We start from the raw sequence: 27,396 nt of genomic DNA on the forward strand, positions 1-27,396 counted from the left end.
GCATAGAGGGTAGTCAAACAAAATGTACTATTTATTATATACTCCCTTAAAAAAGCATATTTGTAAAGCGACATTTGGAAAGCTGAAAATACAGTATGGAAAGGATATATATATATATATATATATATATATATATATATATATATATATATTGAAAGATGTCCGAAAATTAACTTCGAAAAAGAAGACGAATGATAAAAAAAGTCGTAAAAAATAGAACATTTGAAAAAATATTATTATAATAAATTTTGGGATAATTTATCAAATTTTTCTATATTTTAAAAACAATCGAATAAAAATATGGAAAATAGGATTAAAAAAGAAAGTGGGAAATGAAAAAAAATAAAATAATAAAAAATAAGAGGAGAGAATAAAAGCAAATGGCCCGCGAGATTGGACCACCTCCGTCTCCTTCTCCTCCTTGTTTATGATTCTCCTATTTATATCCCCTTCTCTGCTTTTACTATTCTGACTTCCGCCTCGTCTGGATCTCTCCCTTCTCATTTTCATCCTCCTCCTTCCCCTTTCCTTTCTCATTTCCCTTCCTCATCAATTTCCATGGCTGATCAGCTCACCGACGATCAGATCTCCGAGTTCAAGGAGGCCTTTAGTTTGTTTGACAAGGATGGCGATGGTTTGCTTCTTTCAGATCCCTTCTTCCTCTCTCTCTTTTTTAATGCTTTTTCATTCCCCCCCATACCTATTTTAGATCTATTTTCTTTCTCATGGAATTTCTATTTATCATGCCTCCATTGCCCATCGTAGGATTATTAATTCCTTTTCTTTTTCGATTTGTTTTTTGTTTCGTGTTCCTGTCCTGGGTCTTCTTGATCCGTTTTGTTTTGTTCTATTGGATTGTTGATTACGATGAGCATTCTTTGATTAGGAAGCTTGGTAATCGTGGATGGATGGATATTGGATGCCATGTCGATGTTTTGAAATTTTTCTTAGATTGTGTATCATAGTTTGGAATCTGGATATGATTCATGCTTACATAATTACATTTACGTTTTAGTTCATATATTACTACTGCGCCTCGTCGGGCAGTGGAAATAACACGTGGATCGTTGCTTTTCTGTATCTTTTGACTTTTGAGGCGGTTTACGTAAGGAACGGGTCGTTTATGGGCTGCTTGTTTGCTCTCCATATATGTTACTATTTGATTGAATATCTTTAATAAGTATGCACGTCAGCATTAACATGGTAGACATGTCAATTAGTTAGATGGAGGTTTGGAATTCATTTAGTTATTACATATATGGTATGATCAGCAAATCTGGCAATTAGCCCGGAATTTTATGTCGAATCCTCATTTACACGACTTTTCCCTGTAATCTTATCATCCGTCCTTCATTCTATTATAAATCAGCTGCATATTTTCAATTTCTAGAGAATGTTGATATACAAACAACGCTAACCCATCATGACAATTTCTTCCTTTGAACTTGTCTATGTTAAAGTTTGTCTAACGAATTCATAGCTGTACGAGTTGTTTAAGCAAGCAGTTGCAGCCTTCTAGTTTCTCTTGCTTCGTTATCTTGTGGGTTTGACTTGCTCTTTAGGTGTCTTTGTTGTTTTCTGTCTAGAAGTGTTCACTGTACGTAGAATCAGCGACTAAGACATCTGAAGTCTCCCATTGGGTTTAAAAATTATGAATTTGATCATGTTCCCTGCATACTGTTTAGCAGACACTAATTGATTTTGCACATTCCACTGAGTGGTAATCTCTCTCGAATGTTGGCCTACTTATCTTGTTTGTGTATCTCCTTATTCCAGTCTGAATTGTTAAGCATGGGTTAAATTAGATACATTCGTTGGTCTGTAAGAGAACCGAAGCTGTCTGGAACGGTTCACAATGAGCACAATGATGTTTTCCCTACATTTGCAACAGTAGGAACATTGAGTGGACAAACTAGATTGGTCTTCTCCCACTAAGAAACCAAGAACGTTAACTGTAGGAGGTAACCATAGAAGGAATTTTTTTGGTACTCTACCCACCATCCAAGTGGGTCATTCCACATAAAATGATGACTTTGCTGGGATTGTTTGACTTCCTTACAACATTTAGTCCAAGCCTGCTACTTTTTTGAGATATGCTATTCATAACAAGCACTCCTACTAATTATTCCCCCCTATTTCTTTATTCTAAAGTTCAAATTCGCACCCTCACATGTGGCATGTTGCTCATCCTAAAAAAGACTAACATGTATTGGTTTGTTTCTGTATGTCAAGCTTTACACTTATTTCGTGATTTGTATTTTGTTTGTTATATTTCTGTTGGTTAGGTTTTTTGTATTCTTTTCTTGCAGTAGTTGATTTACTGGCTAATTATATGATCGACGTGGGTTTGAACCTTGCTTTTGTTTAGAATTGATTGCCTAGACCTGTTGGCATTTTATATTACTGGAAGTTTATACTTACCGCATGTTTCAGCCACATGCAGTCGAACTTTTTGCCATTCTCAGTTACTCCATTATCTTTGAAATTTCCATTTTGCTGAAACATATTCCTCTCAACTACTGGTCACTGCTTCTGCTTAGATAAATAATCAGATGGTGAGTCCATCCTATTGTTCTTAATTTAATAATAACTACCTTTTTTTTTTCATTTTTTATAGGCTGCATCACCACCAAGGAACTGGGGACTGTAATGCGGTCACTGGGCCAGAATCCAACTGAAGCTGAGCTACAAGACATGATCAATGAAGTTGATGCTGATGGAAATGGAACCATCGATTTCCCTGAGTTTCTTAATCTGATGGCAAGAAAAATGAAGGATACTGATTCAGAGGAGGAACTCAAGGAAGCTTTCCGCGTGTTTGATAAAGATCAGAATGGGTTCATTTCTGCCGCTGAGCTCCGGCACGTAATGACAAATCTTGGTGAGAAGTTGACAGACGAGGAAGTTGATGAAATGATCCGTGAGGCAGATGTTGACGGTGATGGGCAAATCAACTATGAGGAATTTGTCAAAGTCATGATGGCCAAGTGAGAATCAATCGAACTGAAACCTTAAACCTTAATCTGCTTGAAAATGAAGAGGGATATGGGCAGATAAGTTGATGATATTCATTTGTTTTCCCATTTAGGTTGTCTCCATTTTGTTTTACTATCTAAGTTTGTCTCTCTCTCTCTCTCTCGTTTCCATTATTATTTGTGGTACTGTTTTTTCAGTATCCTGTTTCTTTGCTGCAACGATATCTGTAGTCTGGCATGTCTGTTCGTGTCGGTAGTCTCTCTAATTTTTCATATTTCTTTCTACCTGTGATGCTATGAACTCAGAAACCATTTGTTGATCGAATCAGAAGATTTTGCTTGTGGGAAGTTTTTTTTTTTTTTTTATAACATCTTCTTCGACCTTGGCCAAAGTCTTCTAAAAGTAAAGGAAAGGAAGAAGAAATAATTTGTGTTTGAAAATTGAAGGGCTTTGTGGGTAATTTATGTTTATATTTGTGATATGGATAGACGGATGGAAGCTATGCGGGAAGAGGGGAGGAAGAAGAGGAAGTCCCTGAAAGACTCCGTCCATAAGAAAAAACGTGGCTTCCTCAACCGACACATCCACCAATGTTGTGTTCTTTAGCCCTTTTTTTCCCTTTCACTCCCTCTATTTTCCTTTAATTATTAATCAATACTATTACTATTAACTAACTATTTTCCATCTACCACTCTTATTATTACCACCTAAGGATACGATTTTGTTACTTACGTCATAAAGTAGGACATACATATTTGTTATAAAAACAAAGGGCGAGAATTTTGAACCATCGAACATATTCCTTACCATCAACTCTATTGACATAATAAATATCAAAATAACGAAGATCTAAACATCATCTTTTAAAAGAAATTATACTTGAATTGAGGACGAAGGTTAGATGATTAAATATTAAATATATGAACCAGTTAAGTTATTTTATTGAAATATTAAAGCATATAATATAACGAATTAACCACTTTTATCGAACTATTAAAGCATATAATATAATGAATTAACTTTTGGTTTTGTTTCTTTAAATTTCTTCGGGTAGTTTTTTTTTTTTTATTTTGTGACAAAAAATTTATTATTTTTGTTACCCATTTTTTGGATTGTGAATATTTTTATATTTTAAGCAAGAGAGAAATTTGAGCTACCATCTCTTCAATCTTCTCATCTCCTTTACTCCTCAAAATCTCACTCATTTCCTTTACCTTCGTCCTCAAGTCTTCTCTGTTTTTGTTCACTACTACTTCTCTTATCAGCTTTGCTACTTCCTCTCTCTGAATTCTGCCGTCGGGATCTCGCTTCGCCTCCACTCCCAGCCCTGCTTCTTCCACTAGTCCGGCGTTATATGGCTGATCCACATGCATCGGTACACCTATTACAGGTACTCCAAGCAATATACTCTCCATCACCGAATTCCATCCACAGTGACTCACAAATCCTCCGATGCTCCGATGCTTCAATATCTTCCCCTGAGGCGCCCAATCTTTCAGTATCATTGCCCTTTCTCCCGCTTTCTCCACAAATCCCTCCGGCAACGCCTCCTCAACCCTCCTATTCTCTTCTCCTTTCGGAAACCTAATCACCCATATGAAATTAGCTCCACTCTCTTCTAACCCGTTCCCAATGTCTTCCATTTCTTGTTTCGACGGGAAGTATTCGCTTCCGAATGATACCAGAACCGTCGATGAGACTTCCTTTTTGTCCAACCAATTCTTGATCCTTGAATAATCTTCATCTTCCTCGTCCTCGTCCTCTCTTGGCTCGTATGCCAAAGGACCAACCGCGATTACTTTCTTTTTCAACAGAACAGAGAGGTAATCCATGTATTCTCCCTCAATCTCTCTGCAGCTATTGATCAGACTTACATCGTGAGAAGCACTCAAGCAATACAGAAACGATTCTCTAACTCGGCGGATTCTTTCTGAATTGGTTGGATCGGCGGTCGTGTATTTGCCTTTCCAGTAATTATGAAGAACCCAATCTGAGAGTGGGAATTTAGTATCAGGGTAGTTGATATTGTGAAGAGCATGACAGATGATGGAAGCTGCGGTCGTATTGAAGTTGATAGCGGGAATATTGAGGGAGGAGGCTATCTGTGGTGCCCATGGCTGTAGAGAGTCATAAATGAGGAGATGCGGACAAAGTGTTTGTAAAATTTCCTCAAAGGGTGAGGCAGCCGCAGCGAAGGCTTTGTGGAGGGTGGGCGTAAGGCGAGGGGGAAGGGCGTTGGTTGTGTGAAGATGGGGAGGAAATTCAGGAGAAGAAGGAAGATGAAGCTCCACAAATTGAATGGAAGAAGAAGAAGGAACTACCTTTCGTTTAATTGAGTCAAGATTAACAGGAGTTGAACAGAAGTAGATGAGGAAGTTGTTCCTTTTAGAGAGAACTTTGGCTAGCTCCAAGTAGGCAGAGAGATGGCCATAGCCAATCCATGGAAGCATCAAAATGGTTGTGGGTGTGTCTCTAGATTTCTGAACATCCATGGCAATATGACAGTAAGAATAATTAGTTAAGCTCTGAAATTACAAGAAACAATTAGAAGAAGTTCTTATAGGAAGAAGGTGAATGGACAGAACATGAAATGCCAGCAAATGAAGTGTATGTACAAAACAAAAACAAGAACAGGAACAAGAAAGTAGCTAGAGAAAGACAGAAAACGATTGAGTTGGAAAGCAGGCAGCCATTATAATATTAGATTATCTCATCTTATTGTCAACTTCAAGGCTTCAAATTTATCGATTATGGGACTCGGACTATTTAGCCTCTTGACGGACGAACCAAGGTCAGACATTTGTTGTAATTCGTGGATAAATGTGAACTCTTTTCATGGCTCTAGTCTCTTCAATTTTATATATAAAATGTATATCAAGTTATAGTTATTATGGTAAATCCCACTAAATTGTGTTATAGAATAGTACATATTAAACTGTGTTGTAGAATAGGGCATATTAAATGCGATGCACTTGTTGCTATAAATTGCCATAAATTGGATAAAGTCTTATATGCCTTCATGCATTTGAATCTCATCATTTCATTTCAAAAATAAAATTAAAGTAAAGGCAAATTACAACAAACATATTTGACAATTCTCCTTTCATTTATTAATTTATTTACAGCTAATTTCACATATTGAAATTTTCTTTAGCTCAATTATACACAAATGGCTCATAAAATATTGCTGGAATTGACAATAATTCAACACAAAAAATTTGACCAAGTTTTTTTCTTCCAAAAATATATATTAAATTAGTATAATACGTTGTGTTCTTAAAAAGATTTTTTTTTTTTTTTATAAACTTTTTAAAAAATTATTTTAATGAAATAGATCGTGAGAATCAAATACATATAACTTTTATATTTCCCACAGCAACTGCTCCCCTCTAATACATTAAACATTTGGAGCATTGACATGCATTGTAAAAGAACAATATAATATAATGATAATTATTGGATGCAATGCAAAATATCTTCATCATCCTCTTTTGTAACATAGTGAAAAAATAACAATAATAAATTTGTTTTCTTTTAAAAAAATATTTACAATGTGATAAAGTTTATTTGAATAACTTACAAAAATAAGGGAGCACATGGATATTTTTGTAATATGATAAAGTGGTTCGATAGTCTCTTTCATTTGTAAACTACAAAAATAAGCCAACATCAAAGTATTTTTTTTTAATATTATAAAGTCGTTTGATAGTCTCTTTCTAATTTGTATAATATATAAATTACAAAAACGTCCCAAAATCCATCTACTCTATTTTTACTCTATTCATTTCTACTTTGATGTCGATGACTATCGTGGCTCTCCATCTTCTAACTTCAATGACTATCTACAATCACCGCTTTGGACACTACCTATCGAACAACTCTAGCTATCACTACCACCACTATTATCTGTGTTTCTATATATAAATAACACGTAACTTAGGGTAAGAATTAGAAAAAAATAATCCTCTCTCTGTACTTTTCAGATCACATCATCTTGTTCCAATCAGTTGGAGAAGAGGGAAACTAGACCTTTTGTTGGAAAAGTGATTGAACCAAGAAACCACAGCCCACATCCAATCAAAACTTCAACTTCAAAGTCAATGTTTAAGATCCCAAGATCCCATCTATTTGGGTTTGTGATCTTCCGATTACGAATACCACGTGCTGCACGTGGCAACAAACATGCTACTTTCAATTCCTTATTACCACTACAAAACACAAAGCTCTGTTATCCCAATCTCTCGGCCCATTCTTTGCATAGCCAATGGACGCCCACCAAGCTTCAACTCATCCAACCACCACTACCATTTTGATGTTTCCATGGCTTGGCTATGGCCATCTCACTCCTTACTTGGAGCTTTCCAAAGCTCTCTCTAGAAGAAAAAACTTCCTCATCTATTTCTGTTCAACTCCTGTTAATCTTGACTCCATTAAACCAAAGCTTATTCCTTCTCCTTCCATTCAATTTGTGGAGCTTCATCTCCCTTCTTCTCCTGAATTTCCTCCCCATCTTCACACAACCAACGCCCTCCCCCTTCACCTTACGCCCGCCCTCCACCAAGCCTTCGCTGCCGCCGCCCCACTCTTTGAGACAATTTTAAAAACACTTTCTCCCCATCTCCTCATTTATGACTGTTTCCAGTCTTGGGCTCCTCGCTTAGCTTCCTCCCTTAACATTCCCGCCATCAATTTCAACACCTCTGGCACTTCCTTGATTTCCTATGCCTTTCACTCAGTTCACCGACCCGGTTCTAAATTCCCAATCTCAGATTTTGTACTTCACAATCATTGGAAATCCAAGTACAACTCTAACCCTTCAGAACACGCCCGCAGCGTCCAAGAAGCTTTTTTCGAATGCCTTAATACATCTCGCGATGTAATTCTTACTAATAGCTTCAAAGAGGTGGAGGGAGAATACATGGATTATATCTCCCTTCTATCAAAAAAGAAAGTAATCCCAGTTGGGCCATTGGTGTACGAACCAAATGAGAAGGATGAAGAAGATGAAGATTATTCAAGAATCAAAAATTGGCTGGACAAAAAGGAAGCTCTGTCAACGGTTCTGGTGTCATTGGGAAGCGAAAGCTACGCGTCGGAGGAAGAAAAGGAAGAAATAGTAAAAGGGTTAGTAGAAAGTGGGGCAAATTTCATATGGGTTGAAAGGATTAATCAAAAGGGAGACGAAGAACAACAAATCAAGAGAAGGGAATTGCTGGAGAAGGGTGGAGAAAGAGCAATGGTAGTGAAAGGATGGGCTCCACAGGGGAAGATATTGAAGCATGGAAGCATTGGGGGATTTGTAAGCCATTGTGGATGGAACTCTGTTTTGGAAAGTATTGTGTCTGGCGTTCCCATAATCGGAGTTCCGGTGTTCGGAGATCAACCATTTAACGCCGGAGTAGTGGAAGAAGCAGGGATCGGAGTGGAGGCCAAACGAGATTCTGATGGCAAAATCCAAAGACAAGAAGTTGCAAAACTGGTCAAAGAAGTAGTGATTGAGAAAAGCAGAGAAGAACTAAGGATGAAAGTAAGAGAAATGAGTGAGATTGTGAAGAGGAGAGGCGATGAGAAGATCGAGGAGTTGCTAACTCAAATCTCTCGCTTCTCTAACATTTCATAAACATCTTTTTATATATATATATATATATATAGAAAAATAGAAAAGAAACTCATTTTACTTATCATTGTTCCCTCTCCGATTACTAATTAACTGAAACCATATCTATATGATAACTCTCATCTTAGTTCTTCAAATTTGATTCCTCGAGCATCAAAATCATAACTTTTCCTTAACTTTATTTGTTACACATTCACATTCAAACATTCAAAGAAAAATAAAAAGGAACTCATTTTGTAGGGTGAGGTTATATTCCACTATATATTTAAGTTTCAATCTAGAATCAAGAATTCATGCTCTTTTATTTCTTCCTTTTAAAAGTGATGTTTAGTGTCGATTTCTGTAGGATATGTCATTCTATTTAGGCTTTACTCATTCATTTATGTAATTTCCTTCTTTTCGTCTCCTTCTTCCTATTATTTGGTTTTTTCTTAATAGATTTTTCTAAATATTTTATTGCTTATGGTTGCATTATATGTTCTCATTGCTCATTTTAAGTTATTCAACTTAAAGAAAATTACATGCTTCTTCGTAAAACTAAATAATTACAATTAAAAAAAACTTAGAATATATAAAGAAAAAATGAAAGATAAAAGAACAATATCTGTTACTATATTAATTCATAAATAAAGCATTTGCTATTTTATTAAATATGTCAATCTCTTCTGGAGACTCAAATTTGTCGTATTGATTGTGCTCCACATTTTTCTCCTTGTACAACTTTTCTTTTATGATCACTATTTCATGTGGTTCTTTTGAGATTTGGATGATTATAACAACCAATCACAAAAAATAATTAATTCGATGATTATTAACAACCAACCATGAAAAATAATTACTTCTTATTTTATTGTGATTATAACAATCGTCAAATTCACAACATTCACTTTATGGAATGAGATTGTTCCAATTGGTTGATTTATGATGATCATATTCTTAACGACACTTGGGTGTATCAATCTTTCATAATAAATAATTATTACTATTAGTATCAAATAATAGAAATTTAATATATATAAAAAATGGAAAAAAATATTTATTTTATTAATTATAACGAGTAGGGAAAAACCAACATACTCTTAGGACGATCGGAGAAGACGACCTACCTTTGACAAAGGAGACGACTGGAGCTTAAAAATGATGCTCAATTGAAATACAGAAAACAAGAAAATATAATATTAAAATAATACTATAGTAAATAAATTAAAAAAATTAGAAAAATCTTAAAAATTTTAGATTTCTCCACCTTCTCCTATAATGTTTGTTATTTACAAATCCATCAAATACCACTATTTATATGCAACTTGACACGTATGATGTGATATTACTTGACCACTTAGAGTCTGCACGAGTGTTAGATGATAAATGGATTTAACATATGACTATGACTACTAAACACACTAATAAACATCAATTATAAATAGTATGATCTCATCATCTTCTTTTGTAACAATAAACAAGTTATTTTCTCTTAAAAAATATTTGGCACGTGATGAAGTTTAATTGAATAACTTACAAAAGAAAGGGAGCATGAAAATAATTTTCTAATATCATAAAGTGGTTTTGTAGTCTCTTTCTAATTTGTATAATTCCTAAATTACAAAAACGTCAACTTCATTTTTACTATATTCATCTCTACTATAATGTCAATAACTATCATTGGTCTCCATCTTCCAATTTTATTGGCTTATCTATAAACACCACTTTTGATATTACTATGGATCAAACTCTAACCGTCACTACCAACTTCAAACTACCATTATTTGCATTTTTGTTGAAATAATTTGTAACTTATGGTGAGAACAAGAAAACAAAAGAAAGCAAAATCCTCTCTTTGTACTTTTCAGATCACATCATCTTTTATTTATCCCCTGGAGAAGAGGGAAATTAGATCTACCAATACCACGTGCTGCACGTGGTAACAGATCTGCTACTCTCAATTCCCTACTCTCACTACAAAAACAAAGCTCTGTCATCCCAATCTCTCAGAAGCCCATGGACGCCCATCAAGCTTCGGATCCAACCACCACTACCATTTTGATGTTTCCATGGCTTCGCTATGGCCATCTCTCTGCTTACTTGGAGCTGTCCAAAGCTCTCTCTAGCAGGAAAAACTTCCTCATCTATTTCTGTTCAACTCCTGTTAATCTTGACTCCATTAAACCAAAGCTTATTCCTTCTCCTTCCATTCAATTTGTGGAGCTTCATCTCCCTTCTTCTCCTGAATTTCCTCCCCATCTTCACACAACCAAAGCCCTCCCCCTTCACCTTACGCCCGCCCTCCACCAAGCCTTCGCTGCCGCCGCCCCACTCTTTGAGACAATTTTAAAAACACTTTCTCCCCATCTCCTCATTTATGACTGTTTCCAGTCTTGGGCTCCTCGCTTAGCTTCCTCCCTTAACATTCCCGCCATCAATTTCAACACCTCTGGCGCTTCAATCATTTCTTATGCCTTTCACTCAATTCACCGCCCCGGTTCTAAATTCCCAATCTCAGATTTTGTACTTCACAATCATTGGAATTCCAAGTACAACTCTACCCTTCGAGAACACGCCCACTGCGTCAAAGAAGCTTTTTTCGAATGCCTTAATACATCTCGCGATGTAATTCTTACTAATAGCTTCAAAGAGGTGGAGGGAGAATACATGGATTATATCTCCCTTCTATCAAAAAAGAAAGTAATCCCAGTTGGGCCATTGGTGTACGAACCAAATGAGAAGGATGAAGAAGATGAAGATTATTCAAGAATCAAGAATTGGCTGGACAAAAAGGAAGCTCTGTCAACGGTTCTGGCGTCATTGGGAAGCGAAAGCTACGCGTCGGAGGAAGAAAAGGAAGAAATAGTAAAAGGGTTAGTAGAAAGTGGGGCAAATTTCATATGGGTTGAAAGGATTAATCAAAAAGGAGACGAAGAACAACAAATCAAGAGAAGGGAATTGCTGGAGAAGGGTGGAGAAAGAGCAATGGTAGTGAAAGGATGGGCTCCACAGGGGAAGATACTGAAGCATGGAAGCATTGGGGGATTTGTAAGCCATTGTGGATGGAACTCTGTTTTGGAAAGTACTGTGTCTGGCGTTCCCATAATCGGAGTTCCGTTGTTCGGAGATCAACCATTTAACGCCGGAGTAGTGGAAGAAGCAGGGATCGGAGTGGAGGCCAAACGAGATCATGACGGCAAAATTCAAAGACAAGAAGTTGCAAAACTGATCAAAGAAGTAGTGGTTGAAAAAAGCAGAGAAGAAATAAGGATGAGAGTAAGAGAAATGAGTGAGATTGTGAAGAGGAGAGGCGATGAGAAGATCGAGGAGTTGCTAACTCAAATCTCTCGCCTCTCTAACATTTCATAAACATCTCATGGAATCATAGTGATAATTTCATCTTTGAATTAATCGCAATAAAAAATAATTTTAAATTAATAAAAAATTTATAATCCAGTAGCTGACTCATCACTTTTCTACTCTTTCTCCATATATTCATAGTTGTTATTAAATAATAAGGAATTTGAATTTTCATATGAACGACATTTGGCATAATTATCTTAGTGTTAGGAATAAAAGGGTGCTATGATCTCCATGGCAGTTCAAGCTACGTTTTTGTCAAAAAGGTTAGAGACATAAAGAATGTTAGCATTATCAAAACATTGAAAGGAAAAAAATAATGATTTGTATATTATTCAAGAATGGTAGAATTTTAATGTTATCGAAATACTGGAGTTAAAGATTCTTGCCATGAAAGGAAGAAAAAAGAAACAAGAATGGCGAAAATAGGCTTCCTCCATATTAAGGCAATGGATTTCGCTTGGCCTCGAACCCCACCTCTACTTCCACCACTCTCGCGTTGAAGGGTTGGTCCCAAAACATCATAATTCCCATTTGTTTTATGCTATCTTTTTAGTATGGAGAAAATTCAAATCATAAATCACTTGATCATGTTGGTACGTAACAACTTTTATAAAAAAGTTAATATTAACAACAATAGAGTTATTAAGATACAATCAACTACGATTAGTTACTTCTTCAAGTCCTCTTCTCTCTTCAAACTCATTCCAAACCTAACCACATTAATGAAATTGATTAGTCCATCTTCACGATATCAGAGGAAGAAAATGAAAGATGATCAAACGAAAGAAAAACATTATAAAAGGATCAAATGCTTCAATCAAGCTGCTCTATGTTCATTTAAAATGAAAATATATATTTTTTCTTTTAACTAATGGAGTGAAATGGAGTAGTGAAATAAAAAACTTTCAAGTATTTTTTTCTGAAACAGAAACAAAGACTTTTTGTTGATATTATGCAAAGAGAAAAAAAAGGAAATAATCAAAGAGAGGAAAAAATAACACTACAATCTAAAACTAAATCCCAATAAACCTTTTAGCCATTTTTTAGTAACCAAAACCATTTTGCCATTTTCAAAAGGTCTTGGCTGATCTAACATCAAACTCTTGTAACCTAACCACGTGGCCCATTCTCACGATGCCTTCTGTCTCCCTTCCTTTTTATGCTAAAGAATCAATTTTTTCCCAGTCCCCCTTCCAACTCTAACTAAAATCATCTCTCCTTTTTTCACCCTTTTCCCCCTTTTCTTCTCCCAATCTCGAGCTCCACCATTAATTTGACAGAGAATGCCACATCTTCGAATTACTAGGTGTTCATCTAAAAAAATACCTTAAATATAAAGAAAATAACAAATAAACATCCTTGATCCTTGTACTCAAGAAATAGCTTCAAGAATCAAGATGTATAGTTTGTGAACGAGCATATCCTACCCATTTAACAGTTAATTTCAATAAAATTAGTACACACCACGCATGTTAATAAATAAATCCCTTAAACAATGGCAAATTTTAGTATCAATATAATATTTCTGGATTTTACAAATTCATTTGAGATATCATATGCACAAAATCTTCTCATACTATATAGGCTCCGAGCAATGTATCCAGCAACTGCACTCAAAATAAACAGACTTCGATAACTATTCAGCTAAAGAACTTTCAGATAAGATAGAAATAAAAATTTCATCACTTATATTAATACTAGTATACACCTTAAAGAGTTATAATTTACAAAGTGGTAAGATGTACGAGTCTATCCAAACACCACTTAACAGCAGAATATCCACGATAACAGAAGATAGTACATTATACACAATTGAATTTGGAGATGAATGATAGACATAAAATTTAAAGTAAAATCTCCGTACCGTTCAGGCATGCAATCATCTGGTTATGGTGCTTCATCTTGCATCACTTTTTTGAATTCTTAAATATATTTTCCTTGTAATATTTGAGTTCCATTATGCTTTCTCTGATATCATCCATAGCCCTATGTTTATTCTCTTTTGGCGGGGCTTTCTTCCGATCTGGAAAGGAAATGGGTTGTTAATATATGGACAAGTAATTGAATAACCAAATGTTCTAAGCTGAGTCTATGTTTGGTTTATAAAGGAAATCGATAATACTGATAGTCAACAAAAAGACTAAACATATCATAGGCACCTGCGAGATTTCCATTAGAGGCTAAGAACCATTATTCTTGTTATGAATCAAGTAAATGTTTGATGCAGGAGAATAATGCTAATAAAATTTAAAAGCCTCAATATCTTTCAAAGATGATATTAAGCTGGCTATGAACTCAGAATCCCTCCATGAGGCAATAGGTATCATTATTATTAGGTAAAAGAAACAATTTCATGGATGGTATAAAATTACAGAAGGGGAGACCCCCTGGAGTTGCAAAAGAAGTTGTAGTGGTGAAATAAAGGAGAACATAGGTCATAAGACTCAACCATATTAACTATAGCATAAAAATATCAACAGAGGGGGATTTCTTTATTTTGGAAACGTCTTCTATTCTATTTCTTTCTGGTTATAAATTCCAGCAAAGGGCCCAAAGGTTCTTATAAAATTTTCCCAAACCATCTTTTCTCCTTTTTGAAGGGGTGCCATCAGAGGTATATGACAGGAGGAAATTAGGATCTTCCAAGAGGATTGCTTGCCAATTACACGTAGAGAGAATGCGGTTCCAAAAAGATCTAGCAAATGAACAAGGGACCAAATGTTGACCTTGAGATTCAGATTGTTTTGCACATATAACAACATTGAGGAGACAAAACCATATGGGAAAATCTTCTATGAGGCTTTTCATGAGAATTAATGGGTTATGTGTGATAACTCGATAAGAACAACTCAAAGTTTCCATATTCCTTCGTCAGGATTAAGGGATTAGGAGACTGTGGACAAGCAATGTATAAGAACTCCAAATTCTTCAATATCAGAATCTCTTTGGTTTCTTCTCAATCTCTTTGAACAAGAATAGTTGTATAGGTTTCCAATAACATACCAATAGTTGCAAGAAAATAATACACATTTACCTTTGTTATTTTTAATAAGAAACAGAAAATTCAGAATAACATGGCCGTCATTTTTCTCAAAAGCCAAAACACCCCAGTTGTCAAGATCTTTACCTCTTGGATACCAGCGATCACAAAGAGTCTTTACACTACTGACGTCGACAAGCACATGCGAAAAAAGTCCAGCCAAATCTGGCATGTATTTCTGAAGGGAATAAACAGGCCGTTAGAACATAAAACATTGGAAAGCAGTATTTATGAAAGAATTATAGAAGATGAATAAGATATCTTTGAACAAAGAAGAGTACGTGCAACTACCTAAGAAATTGGTGAATTATAGAAGCAGTAAGGTTACCACGTCAAAAGAACATATTATATGCTAATTCAGCAAAATTTCCAAGTTTTCTTAGAAGAGTAAACGTGGGAAGGGTCGTATGAAAGAAGAAGAGAGAAATAATAGAAATTTAAAGTGGCTCAGCCTCAAATAGTGGAATGAAAACTCAAGAGTCCTAGACTTTGGGTAGTAGGCAAGAAGGAGGGTATCATGTCACCTAGTTAATTGGAATGGTAAACTAGCATTATAACCGTAAGGAAAGGAATGAGGTGTTTTAATAAAATGGTTTTGGCAGTTCCCAAAACAATCTAGCAAACCAACCGTGATACTAAATCACAAACTAGTATTTATGAAAGTGGAAAGGTGGTAAGTTTACCAGAGGAAGGAAATCAAGTAGGCAGGCAGAATCCTGGATGGACAATTGGTTAACTTTTAAGGGGACATTGAGAATTCACTACAGTTAACTAAGAGTTGATTGAACATCCTCTTGGCATGAAACTTAGGTGGAGTCAAACACTTCAACAGAGATTCCGAAGGCTGACACTATTGAAGACCGCTGATTCATAGAATATTTTGGCTGGAAGAAATCTAAACTTGGGATAAGCGGGTGGGGCTCCTCAAATCGCTTCCGTTTGCAGGGCAATGTACAGTTAAATTAGGGAACAGAGTAAAAGGGGATGGAAGCTTTGCAATCTGGAATCTTTTCAATTACACCATCATTGTAAGAATTCTTGGGACCAACCTATTCTTTAAGGATGTATCTCAGGGATGCTATTTAGAATGTAAGTTGCACCAAGAGAAAAGAAATTCCTGTCAATAATCGTGGGATCTTGGCTTGGTGGGAGTGAACATAAACAGATTTCTAGATGCCAAACTTGGTTCTAAATCCCACTCCCAGCTGCTATTTGCTCAGCTTAAAAGCAGCAGAATGGAAGGTTCTTTTCTATTGCCTCTCTTTGCAACCATGGGCCTTTCTCTTCTCCTCATTCGAAGTCTATTACGTGATGAGAGTTCTGATACAAAAAATATTAAGCAAGTGTTTGTTCCCTAATTTAACTGTACATTGCCCTGCAAATGGAAGAGCTCTAGTTTAAGAATATAGTTAAAAAGACCAAAACTTCATGACACAATGCATAAAGAGCTTTAGTTTAAGAATATAGTTAGAAAGAAACAAGAGCTTATGTAAAAAGAAGTTCAGCAGAGATTCTATATCTAGCTATATTTTATTCCCCTAGTTGATATGCATTTCCCGCTTCCTTTTGTAACTGCCCAAGAGGAGGATATTGAATAGAAAGAGAGACAAAGGGAGAAGAAGGTATGATGACATATTACAACGAAAATTTTTGGTTACATTATATGAACATGAATAAGTGAAACACCAAGAGATTCCAAAGGTACTGAAACATAAAAGATAACCAAAGTACAACATAAACCAAGTGTTTGAGGTACTTGGACCCTTCCTCTTTTGAGATTTGTCTCAAGCCCTAAATCACTAACCAAAATAATGCACTCTCTGCCTTTCTCACTCGTTATTATTTATAACCTAATACCATAACTACCACCTTAACTAATTACTAATATATACCCTTACAATACTCTAATAATATTCCTATCACGATCCTTCAAAGAAAAATCTCAAAAATTCTACATAATAGAATTCAAGAGAAACTTTCTTTTTGGTATGAGTATTCGAACTACAGACCTCATAGTTTAATACAATACTTGGATACCAATTGAGCTAAACTCTTGTTGGCAAATTCAAGAGGAACTTTCAATAATTCTAATGGATTAGGCTGGCGTAAACTTAATGAGGTATTGTTGAATGTTAAGTAATATGCAAATTTCATTTTTAAGGTGACATGATCTTCAATAAGAAAATGAAAGCAGCAAAAAGTTGCTGAAGAACAGATAACCCAGGAGAAAGAATTTCTAAACAGAAACATTTACCTACTAACACACTATACGTGCATGATATTATGAGAAAATAAAGAAGATTGCTTTGAGACTACCTTCAAAAAAATAAAATCCATATAAACTGAATTTCCAGCCAAGTGTAGTTTATCGCAACAAACATGTTTCTTCACAAATTCTATGACCTGCAGAATTACAAATGTTAGTGCATAAAATTTCACCAAAATGACAGATAACCAGATTACACACACATTTATGGCACCGTAAGTGCATATCCTATTTTAGTCCCTGAACTTCTAACACATTCGTTTTGGTCTCGATGCTTTTTTCTTTTTTATTATATCTGCGAGTGTCCGGGCCAACTTACGCGCACCTCGAATAATCTCACGTGACAATCTGCATGACCCTACAACATTCGGGTGTCAAGGAAACTTGTGGGAAATTAATTCCTAGGTAGGTGGCCACCATGGATTGAACCCATGACCTCTTAGCACCGGCGGATTTAGCATAGGCCCAGGGGGCTGCCCCCCTCAACTTTCTCGTATTTATATAATATATATAAAGAAAAGTACTTAATTATTAATATTTATCATTAGCTTAGTGGTTATTTTGACTATCAGCCCCCTCTTTACCACTAGGCCAAGGTCTCAACGCTACTGAATAATGCCTATTTTGATTCTTCCTATTAAGATTCTACTAGTGAGCCAGCCAACAGATTTATGCCTTGTAGTATATTTTTAAATGATCAGCCTCCTACGTGGCTTAACTGACCCGTCACACATACGGATCAATTAGGGTCTTAATCAGGTAGGGTTTTGGCGTCAAAATTAGCATTAGCTGTTCATTCCATTGGTTATAGACACACCACAAATCTGTTAGTCCATTAATAGAATCTTCGTTGCAAGTGGGAAATGGGTCCTATTTGAAAGTAAGGGACCAAACAGAATCTCCAAGACCAAAATAGAACATAATTGAAAATTTAAGAACCAAATAGGATTTAAACCCAAAATTTATTATAATAATATAAAGATCAAATGACAACTTAAAATTAAAAGAACAAAAAAAAAAAACTTTTCTTGAGATAAAATGAAAGAACACGTTTTTTAAAAAAAAAGGATCAAATGACATATATTAGTAAATAAACCGAGTAACAAACATTAAAAAATTCAGAGGGGAGAAGCAAAAGCATCAGATAAATTTTTAAATACCTGTTTTTCAGCTTCTCGTTCACTAATTGTACTTCGCTGCACTTTTTTTGTCAAACCTAAATCACGAAAGTATTAAATCACAATTTGTTTCATCCCCAAGAAAAAAGTATTAAATCACGATGAAGTGCTTTATTGATTAAGCCTGTCGGTTCTTACCACTGGCTGCATGATGACTTTGACACCATTCTCCCATTTTCTCTAGACATTCTTTTGATTGGTGAATCACTAAATCAGGACCCTAGAAAGATAAGTAGAATACATAAAAATCATAACAAAGCATAAAGAAGCGCTGAGATTAAGGTTGTAAGTTGCAACTTTTGAACTTCTCTCAGTTGTTTTAGGCCGCAAAGACTGACAGTGACATACAGAGGTCAGGATTCTTTTCAAACCTATATTTTATTTAGTTTGCTCTCTTACAAAAAAAATATTGTATTTTGTTCTTTTTACTTTAATGACAAAAGGAAGTTATTGACGGATCAGATATAAACAGGGACGAGTATTTGGCAATAGTGTAGTGAAGTCAAAGAGAGTACAAAATTAAATCTCACAAACAAACAGGGGGGAATGCATGCATGGAAAACACTGTTGAATAGCAAACGGCAAAAATACCTCAACCAATTTGGTCAAGTTGCCATTGGTAATTATACAAGCTATCTCCAGTATTCTATCTGTTTCAACATTTAAACCTGCATATAAGCCAAAAAAGGGTTCAATATTTTAAAATACTACGGAGAGACAGAAACGGATCTCGAAAGTCACATTAACACACTCAAATTGACCGTTCTAAAATTGTTTGGAAATGAAAAGCCCAGTTAGAGGCATTAAACCTCAACTCCCCAACCCAAATGTTTTATAGGCTGCTCATGGTGTCTTTTAAAAATAAGATCTTATAATTGATCAACAATCAATAGACCTTCTTTTCTGGACAAAGATGTTGCATCGAATAGTAAACAGAGTCTAACAGAAGTCTAACTAGAATTTTGATTGCACCTGACTAAGAAAATAGAAACCTTATTTCTTTGGGATGTCAGAAAATACATTAAAAATAAATAAAGAAAGAAAAGAAAAGAAAAACATGCATGTAGTTTAACTCGAACATAACTTCACCTACTAGAGGGTACAGATAAGCTTGAACAAAAATATAGATGCTGCTAAATGATCATTTTTGTTGGTTGCAATTTCTTTGGCCTCAAAGCCTTGAGTGTGGCAGACACAGAAAAACCAACCTTGAAAGTTATAGTGGTTATAGTTTGATTTTGATTTTGATTTTTTTTCTTTTTTAGGGAGGGGGTGGGGATAGACTTCATTGAAGTATGAAATTACCAAAAAGAAAAATAAAAATGAAGTCAATGTCATTGGCACAAAAGAAGACTAAAAGAAATGTAAGGAGAAAAAAATTCCACAAAAAAAGAGTAATAAAAACCTATAGACGATAAGTTGAATATCAACTCTGTTCAACCTTGGGTGAAGATAAATCTAATCATAAAACTCCAACAGCCTCCCCTGGCAAACAGTGCCATCGCGTATAGGCTTAGGCATTATCACAGTGTAGAATTTAGAAATATGATGAATAACTGACCTTATATTAAGAAAAAATGAAGAATACAAGGCATAAAAGATAAAAATTAATAAAAGGAGGCTGCAACCTAGCAAAGAAAACAGGAAAAGTGCTTATAATCCCCTCCCACTCCTGAATCCATGTTATACAAGTATAAAGCATATCGATTAGCAATAGTCGTTAGGTACCCGTCATTTCCAAGTCAATCCAGACAAGAGGAAACTTGTAGTCTTCTGCAACTGCATTTGGTTGACCTTGTTTCTGTCTTTCTCCCGTCGGAATATCACCAGATATATTAACTTCCTTCTTGCTTTTTCCTGATACATTAGTCAAACAACAGTGTCAAGGATTAAAAGGTAGTGGATCTCCTATAGAAAAAGAAATGCTCAGGACCATCAACCATACTAACAACTAAGTACTGTATCCTACTCACTGTACATGAAACGTCAATGGTGTTATCCATAAAAAAAAAAAAAAAGATGGATTATTACAATATACATCTCTGTGAAAGATTAATTTATCACAGAACCAACAATGAGAAAAACCAAGCAACAAAAATACCTAAATATTAAGTGAAGAAACTAAGAGTATATTACAGTAAGAAACTATCTTATATGCCAATACACTGTTTCAATTAGTTTGGCAGCCTAGATTCATGGGGTTTCTGCCTTGTCAATATCCAGGAAGCCGCAGAAATCAAAACCAGGCAAGCAGGCACAAACAACCAAACAAACAAACAAGAATAGTTTCAAATTCTAATACAGCTGAAGAGACTATCTGGGTCAAATTCGTATCAACGGAAGGCAATCGAATTCCTGAAGTTATCAGAATCTTCAACCTTAGTTGTAAAACATGAGAGTTAATAAGAAGAAGAAGAAGAAGAAGAAGAAGAAGAAGAAGAGGTTAAATCAGGTTAGAAGGGAACCTGTTGATGAAGAGTAAGAAACGGTAGCGTCATCTTTGGAGGAAGTAGAAAGAGCGGGAATTTGATCGTCTTCAGCGTCGAGCTCCAACACTGAAAATGCGTTCACAAGTGGTTTCGTCGCCATCGCCCTCACTCTCTCTCTCTCTCTCCCCCAAATTCTTGCCGCCACCAACTTCAACGCTCCCTCGTCAAATTGTTCCAATTTTCAGCCTACACTTGTAATTGGAAATATGTAAAAATACAAAAAAAAAACATGAATTTTAGAGCCATAACTCTCCTAAGTTTTATATATTAACTTATAATACACCAATTATATATGTGTATATATATATATATATGAACAAATTATATTTTCTTTTGGTCCTTATATTTCAATCAACATGGGTTGTCTCAAAATTTTAAAAATAAATATTTTTATTCTTCGGCTTTATAATCTTAAGCTGATTTGGTCCTAAGTTTTCAAAACGTAACTTTCTAAAATAAGGTTTAAAAGATTTTTAAAATATTTTATGTTTGAGTAACTTCTAAAAATCATATATTTATTTTTTAAAATTTAAATCATATAATTATTTTTAGATTGTTATATTTTAAAGTTTGAGGAAGTTTTGTAATTTAAAATAATTTTTTTGTTTTACAAAAATATAACAAACTGATGAAATATTTAAAATGTATAAAACAATTTGAAGAACAAAAAGAAGTTTATAAACTCACAATGTAAAATAACAAATTACCTCAACCAACACGCGATAAATCGATCACACACACTATACACGATCATGTCAATTTTGTTACACGATCTTTAGCATACCATACTCCGATATGAAAGAATTATGACTTTAATTCATTCGATTTCGGGCATGCAATGCTAGAGATGAAAGATAGAAACGTATATCTACACGAATCCTATATTTCATTATTTTAAACAATGACTTTTAAATTAAAACGATTGTGTAGATCATGATATATGATCTCGGGCCTTAATTGCACCGAGATGCCCTAAGATGAAAGAATCTTGCCTTTAATTTATTCGATTCGGGTATATAATGCATCGAGATGTATGGGACGAAAGAATTATTCTTTTAGTTGTTGGATCTTGGGCTTTAGTGACACCCAAATGGCCACAGATGAGAGAATTCTATCTTTGTTTTGCTCGATATCAGACATACATTGCCTCGAGATGTCACGAGATGAAAGACTTATGCTTTTAGTTAGTCGATCTCAACCCTTAATTACAACGAAATGATTGAACAATAATAAATTGCAAAGAAAATATAAATCACAGGTGATATATAGAATTTATGAAAAATGATGTCACGACTTTTCTTATTCTGTTATATAGAACGTAAATATTTGTTGGTTTTGTAAATAATTTGTTTTTTTTTTTTTCATAATTATTTTAAAGGGCATATTCGACAATTTTGAAAAACTGGACCATATTGGAAAAAAACTTTTACAAACCGATCGATTTGGTTCGAAGAAGGGTTGCATCGTCCGAACCGCTTGGGTCATATATATAAAATATAAACCCTCTTCCCATTCCTCGATTCTATTTCACAGGGAAAGGAAGTTCCGGCGAACAGCTATGGCCACCTTGAAAGAGATTCTCACCAGACGACCCGTCTCTGCCACCATCAGGCTCACCGTCCCTGCCGGTGGAGCTCGCCCTGCGCCACCGGTGGGTCCAGCGCTGGGTCAATACCGGCTGAATCTGATGGCTTTCTGCAAGGATTTCAATGCCCGGACTCAAAAGTACAAACCTGACACACCCATGGCCGTAACCATTACAGCTTTCAAGGACAACACCTTCGAGTTCACCGTCAAATCACCGTCAGTCACTTGGTACTTGAAGAAAGCTGCCGGGATCGAATCTGGGAGCAGCCGCCCAGGCCACGTAGTCGCCTCCACGCTCTCAGTCAAGCACATTTACGAGATCGCCAAAGTCAAGCAATCTGATCCTTATTGCCAGTACATGCCACTAGAATCCATTTGTAAGTCCATTATCGGCACTGCCAATAGCATGGGAATTAAAGTCCTAAACGAATTAGAGTAATGCAACAGCTAAATTTCTAGGGTTTTTTTTCCTCTTATTGTTCTTCAGTATCTCGATTTAAATTGAGGGTTTTTTGCAGTGACCTACATCTTCTTACTGTGAATCAATGTTATTATTCCGTATGCTAAGTCGGCTATCTATTCCTGACAGCTTAAGTTTCTCTAAATTCGTTAGAAATTGAACCAATTCCAACGATTTGCTCCTGAATGTCAAGGAAATGGGGCAAGGATAATAGCTAAATAAAAGCTATCTTTCATCATTAGAGTTTGCTATGGAACCATGGCCATTCTGTGAGTTGTGAACTGATTTCATTTTGATGAACCAGTTAGTAATGAACTACCCTCCAATTCAATATCTCTGGTGCAAATTACTGAATTTGATGAACTCTGTGACACTGTTATTGTGGGTTTTCATGTTTAGTAGTAGTCTTGGTTCCTCATTCACCTCTCATCTCTCGTTGATTAGCTAATTGGGGTTGTTGTAGGTTAGATACCGGTAGTAGATGGACAACAGTTATATAACTATTAATTTTCTCGATAACTAACTAAGAAGTCATAAGTTGGTCACTTACCTAGAAATTATTTTCTTATATAGTAGGATTAGGTCAGTTGTCGAAGTGCACGTAACTGGCCAGACACTCTCGGTATAAAAAAGAATAGATAATTGTTGTAGATAGAGGACTCGAAGCATGAATTTTTGTAGAAAAAGATGTGGAGTTTTGAGTTGAGACTGTCTATGAGGATAACGACTTGGTACATTTATAGCTTAATTAGGAGCTGTTAGTTTGTTACTTGTATCAAGTAAGAGTTTATGACAAATATACAAGTCTTCTTTGTTAATCTTTGTCTCGTTCTTGATCTGGTGTAAGATTTTTTTTTCATGTCCTTTTACATTGTCGATCTTTTCCGATTGAGAGAAATCATTGCCATGCATAATCCGATTGCGAATCCTTATGATTCATCTCCTCCTGATGCTTCAACTCTCAGCATTAGACTACACTACAATGCAATTTGACTACAACGTAATACACAACCAAACTCTACAAAGCAATTTCTTCTTCCCTCAGTCCTAAATCATTAGGATCCGTTTTTTCGAGTGTTATGGTGGTGCTTCATGATTAGTTCTTATACTAATTAAATTGTTATTGGATTCTTTGCTTGTTTGGTGGTAACAATTGTAGGTGATCAATATACAAATCCGAGAGTTAAAAGACAGGCAAATCCATTTGATGCAAAAACATTTACTTGCAGATTTTAGTTATAACAATAACAAGTTGTAAAGTGTTTGGAATTTGAGTTAAATTTAGTGATAAAGAAGAAGAGAATGGTTACTCTAGTTGCTGTGGCATCCATGTGGGTATTCTGGGCTTGCAACTTTGGCTTTAGATGTTTGTCTTTTGAAGAAAACAAATTTATGCTCCCTACATTTGGGGTATAGTATAGTTTTCATTTGATTTAAAAACGGTTTTAAGATGTTATGTATTTAATCTTTAATACTTGGATTCGATTTTTATTTCATCTCAGTTTTTTTATTTCAAAATTTTCATTTTTAACCTTGAGCACTCATGTTTATAAACTGAAATTTTAAATTTGATTTTTATAGTTTTCTAAAACAATGAAACTTAATTAATTATTTTGAATTAATGAACATATATTAACATTATAAGAAAAAGTTGAAGTACTTGTTTAAAAAGATTGAGATTAGGAACAATAAAAAACAAAAAAACAAAAGAGTTGGCACTGAATCTCCTTATTTGTAAAAGCAGGGCCGAAAAGGAATCCAAAAGGATTTGTATGGTCATGTTTCTCTTGCTATCCCTATTAGTTATGTTTCTCCTATCATCCCTACAACCTGATTAGAAGAATAATTATAATAGGTAACAATCAAGTGAAAGAATTTTAAATATACAAAATCTATCATAGATAAACTTCTATCAATTTTATAGATCACCACAGCACCGATACGACTCAATGATAAAAGTCTATTCTTGTTCAATAGATTCTTTGGTAGGTAACACGAACTTAGAAATGGAGAGCAAATTGAAGAAATGACCTTAAATCTTAGTGTCCCGACTCCGAATCGAATTATTTGGGATTCAGAAGTGAAAGAAATCATTTTAGTTACGAATAGTGGCCAAATTGGTATATTACCATATCAAGCTATTTTGAAAATACGCCGCCTTACTCCTAATGATGGATGGTTAACGATGGCTCTTTTGAAAATACCCCTTACTCCTAATGATGAATGGATGGTTAACGATGGCTCTGATCGGTGGTTTTGCTAGAATAGGCAATAATGAAGTCACTATTTTAGTAAATGATGCGGAGAAGGCTAGTGACATTGATCCACAAGAAGCTCAGCAAACTCTCGAAATAGCGGAAGCCAACTTGAGGAAAGCTCAGGACAAGAGACAAACAATCGAGGCAAATTTAGCTCTCAGATGAGCTAGGACACGAGTAGAGGCTATCAATGGCAACAGGGTCGAACCAAATTGTATAGACCCAATAAAAGTATATGTGTATTATATAAGAGCATAAAAGAAAAAGGAGAAGATCTTGTGTTTCAAGACCAATCTAACATACATGCTAAAAAAAAAAAAGATGATGAGCAATTATAAAAAAATGACTTTACATTTAAAATCTTATCTTGTCTTCTAATGTTTTTAACGTGACTCGAGACGAAGAGGAAAAATGCAAAAAGACAATGTTTTTATCTTTTTGAAAAAGAGAACAATAAAATCTTTGAATATGAAGAAGTTCATAGATGAGGGTGAGTGTGCGTGTGTGTGAGATCATATAGAACCCTAAAGAAAAATTGGTTGCCGTATTGATGAAGGTAGAAAAAGCAAATTTTGTAGGATTAAGTTTCTCTTTGCGATGGAGTCCTCAAGAAGCCATTTCCGTAAAATCGTTCCCACATCTCCTTCTCCAATTCCATATCCTCCGATGACAAATACGACGACGGAAGCGATTCTCCCCAATCCTCCTTTTCACGATCATCATTCCCCCACTCCTTACCTCCCACCACCGCCCCCGCGTTTTTCTTTGCGATTTCCCGTCGTTTTCCCCTCTTATTCCACACTTTCTTGCAGAGTCCTACTGGAACTTTATACACCGTCAATATCAGAAGATTCATCATACTGCATGGAAAGCAACAACATATTGCCGCGCACTCCGCTGCTGTTCCACCGGCGACCTCCGCGAACCGGCGCTTTTCTTTAACTATGTTGCCTGATTTGTCTCTGAGTAGTGGTTGTTGGCGAGTACCCGGCGGCGATCGGAGGAGGACGCCCTGATTCATGATAGATTGAATCGGATTGGTCAAATGAAGCGCGTTGGATTACTGTGCAATGGGAATCCAGAAAGGAGATGGATTGATTGTGGAGTTGTTGAAGGAGGGTATGGGGGGAGAAGATGAAATGAAGGGGAAAGAGAGGAAGAGGATGCGATTAATCGGAAGGAAAAATCCAAAAATGGAAAAGGATTTGCAGAATTTTGTGAGGATTTTTTTTTTTTGGTTATTTTCTTGGAGGGTTTGAATTTATATGGAAAGTATGAAATAGTTTCTTGCGAGAATTCAAAAGGTCAGACGTGTCCTCCACCACCACTCATTCAACACTTTCTCGCTAACACTAACACGAACCCCTTCAACACACACACACACTCTCTCTCTCTCCCTCTTCTTAATATTTTTACTTCAATCTTCTTTCATTCCTTTATTAACTATAAATATTTTGTAACTAAACAAATACTATTCTCAAGTATATCAAAATCAAACTAAAATACATTCAAGTCATCATTTTTATCTAAATATAAATTAGTAAGTATTTTAAAAGAATAATTACAGTACTATGCGAGAGGGAATTTTAAGTCTGTTGGCATACAAATTGAAAATTTCAACACCTTTATCCACTTGTTTGTTTGTGATACAAACTTAATAATCATAACATGGTTTGTTCTTAAAAGTTAAAAAAATATAGTTTGATAATTAGTTTATTATTTGACATAGGGAGGTTTTTTTCTTTTATACTAGACTTATGTGAATATTGATTTCAAATCATAAGAGGTTTAAATAACAATATTTTATTACCACATAAAAGAGGTTTAAATTTCATTATTTTATAACCACAAAATCGAACAAAATATTCTCTTTTCAAAGTTTCCATTTCTGACCTAATTGCCAGTTTAAATAGCAAACGCTTTCCATTTCTGACCTAATTGCAGTTCAAATAACAAACGCTAAATCCTAACTTTCAGATGAATATGAATTACTAAATCGTCCGGAGGGAATTCCACTCCTAATGAAGGTATCCTTTTGTTTTGAATTGAGTTATTTTTAATTTGAAGGACTCCTTCTAATGGAAAGAATAAGGAATTTGTTTTCAAATTCTTTGATGTTTTATGATTTGAGGATTTGAGTCGAGTTATTTCATTAATTAAATCACATCATATTCTGGTTATAT

The 27,396-nt window shown here is 35.2% G+C and overlaps 7 protein-coding genes across 10 annotated transcripts; 4 read left to right on the forward strand and 3 right to left on the reverse strand.

Moving 5' to 3' along the window:
- Positions 1-366: 366 nt before the first annotated feature.
- On the forward strand, positions 367-3,323 carry LOC103491606 (calmodulin-7). Its single transcript, XM_008451627.3, has 2 exons — positions 367-634; positions 2,618-3,323. The coding sequence occupies exons 1-2, from the start codon at positions 559-561 to the stop codon at positions 2,989-2,991; spliced, it is 450 nt and encodes a 149-aa protein (XP_008449849.1). The 5' UTR covers positions 367-558; the 3' UTR covers positions 2,992-3,323.
- A 777-nt stretch (positions 3,324-4,100) lies between these two features.
- On the reverse strand, positions 4,101-5,468 carry LOC103491605 (UDP-glucosyltransferase 29-like). The gene has a single exon (XM_008451626.2). It carries the CDS (start codon positions 5,466-5,468, stop codon positions 4,101-4,103), a length of 1,368 nt encoding a protein of 455 aa, XP_008449848.1.
- A 1,497-nt stretch (positions 5,469-6,965) lies between these two features.
- Positions 6,966-8,653, forward strand: LOC127149471 (UDP-glucosyltransferase 29-like). Its single transcript, XM_051085012.1, has one exon. The coding sequence runs from the start codon at positions 7,241-7,243 to the stop codon at positions 8,594-8,596; it is 1,356 nt and encodes a 451-aa protein (XP_050940969.1). The 5' UTR covers positions 6,966-7,240; the 3' UTR covers positions 8,597-8,653.
- A 1,530-nt stretch (positions 8,654-10,183) lies between these two features.
- LOC103491604 (UDP-glucosyltransferase 29-like) lies at positions 10,184-12,028 on the forward strand. The gene has a single exon (XM_017045260.2). The coding sequence runs from the start codon at positions 10,589-10,591 to the stop codon at positions 11,939-11,941; it is 1,353 nt and encodes a 450-aa protein (XP_016900749.2). The 5' UTR covers positions 10,184-10,588; the 3' UTR covers positions 11,942-12,028.
- Positions 12,029-12,234: 206 nt separating this feature from the next.
- Positions 12,235-21,158, reverse strand: LOC103491603 (oligoribonuclease). Of its 4 annotated transcripts, none has more exons than XM_051085014.1 (9): positions 20,885-21,126; positions 20,148-20,276; positions 19,011-19,087; positions 18,558-18,639; positions 18,402-18,457; positions 17,292-17,378; positions 14,970-15,153; positions 13,800-13,958; positions 12,235-12,645 (listed from the first exon to the last, which is right to left on the reverse strand). In XM_051085014.1, exons 1-8 carry the CDS (start codon positions 21,006-21,008, stop codon positions 13,843-13,845), a joined length of 855 nt encoding a protein of 284 aa, XP_050940971.1. In that variant the 5' UTR covers positions 21,009-21,126; the 3' UTR covers positions 12,235-12,645; positions 13,800-13,842. The 4 variants fall into 4 exon arrangements, with proteins under 4 accessions (XP_050940971.1, XP_008449846.1, XP_008449845.1 ...); XM_008451624.3 differs by having other exon boundaries at positions 15,063-15,153; positions 20,885-21,119; XM_008451623.3 differs by lacking the exon at positions 12,235-12,645 and adding an exon at positions 13,406-13,542 and having other exon boundaries at positions 15,063-15,153; positions 20,885-21,158.
- Positions 21,159-22,387: 1,229 nt separating this feature from the next.
- Positions 22,388-23,083, forward strand: LOC103491602 (54S ribosomal protein L19, mitochondrial). Its single transcript, XM_008451620.3, has one exon. It carries the CDS (start codon positions 22,467-22,469, stop codon positions 22,932-22,934), a length of 468 nt encoding a protein of 155 aa, XP_008449842.1. The 5' UTR covers positions 22,388-22,466; the 3' UTR covers positions 22,935-23,083.
- A 2,710-nt stretch (positions 23,084-25,793) lies between these two features.
- LOC103491601 (uncharacterized) lies at positions 25,794-26,677 on the reverse strand. Its single transcript, XM_008451619.3, has one exon. The coding sequence runs from the start codon at positions 26,232-26,234 to the stop codon at positions 25,794-25,796; it is 441 nt and encodes a 146-aa protein (XP_008449841.1). The 5' UTR covers positions 26,235-26,677.
- Between the last annotated feature and the right edge of the window lie 719 nt (positions 26,678-27,396).

This window comes from Cucumis melo, chromosome 5, assembly GCF_025177605.1.
Source record: "Cucumis melo cultivar AY chromosome 5, USDA_Cmelo_AY_1.0, whole genome shotgun sequence".
Classification (NCBI taxonomy): Eukaryota; Viridiplantae; Streptophyta; class Magnoliopsida; order Cucurbitales; family Cucurbitaceae; genus Cucumis; species Cucumis melo.

Excerpts from the sequence above, each read along its gene's own strand:
- LOC103491606 (XM_008451627.3), top strand. The coding sequence starts at position 559 with ATGGCTGATCAGCTCACCGACGATCAGATCTCCGAGTTCAAGGAGGCC. Across the intron at positions 635-2,617 it reads GTTTGACAAGGATGGCGATG|GCTGCATCACCACCAAGGAA; the intron begins GTTTGCTTCTTT and ends CATTTTTTATAG.
- LOC103491605 (XM_008451626.2), bottom strand. The coding sequence starts at position 5,468 with ATGGATGTTCAGAAATCTAGAGACACACCCACAACCATTTTGATGCTT.
- LOC127149471 (XM_051085012.1), top strand. The coding sequence starts at position 7,241 with ATGGACGCCCACCAAGCTTCAACTCATCCAACCACCACTACCATTTTG.
- LOC103491604 (XM_017045260.2), top strand. The coding sequence starts at position 10,589 with ATGGACGCCCATCAAGCTTCGGATCCAACCACCACTACCATTTTGATG.
- LOC103491603 (XM_051085014.1), bottom strand. The coding sequence starts at position 21,008 with ATGGCGACGAAACCACTTGTGAACGCATTTTCAGTGTTGGAGCTCGAC. Across the intron at positions 19,088-20,147 it reads GATTGACTTGGAAATGACGG|GTTTAAATGTTGAAACAGAT; the intron begins GTACCTAACGAC and ends GCTTATATGCAG. Across the intron at positions 17,379-18,401 it reads AACGAGAAGCTGAAAAACAG|GTCATAGAATTTGTGAAGAA; the intron begins GTATTTAAAAAT and ends GTAATTCTGCAG.
- LOC103491602 (XM_008451620.3), top strand. The coding sequence starts at position 22,467 with ATGGCCACCTTGAAAGAGATTCTCACCAGACGACCCGTCTCTGCCACC.
- LOC103491601 (XM_008451619.3), bottom strand. The coding sequence starts at position 26,234 with ATGAATCAGGGCGTCCTCCTCCGATCGCCGCCGGGTACTCGCCAACAA.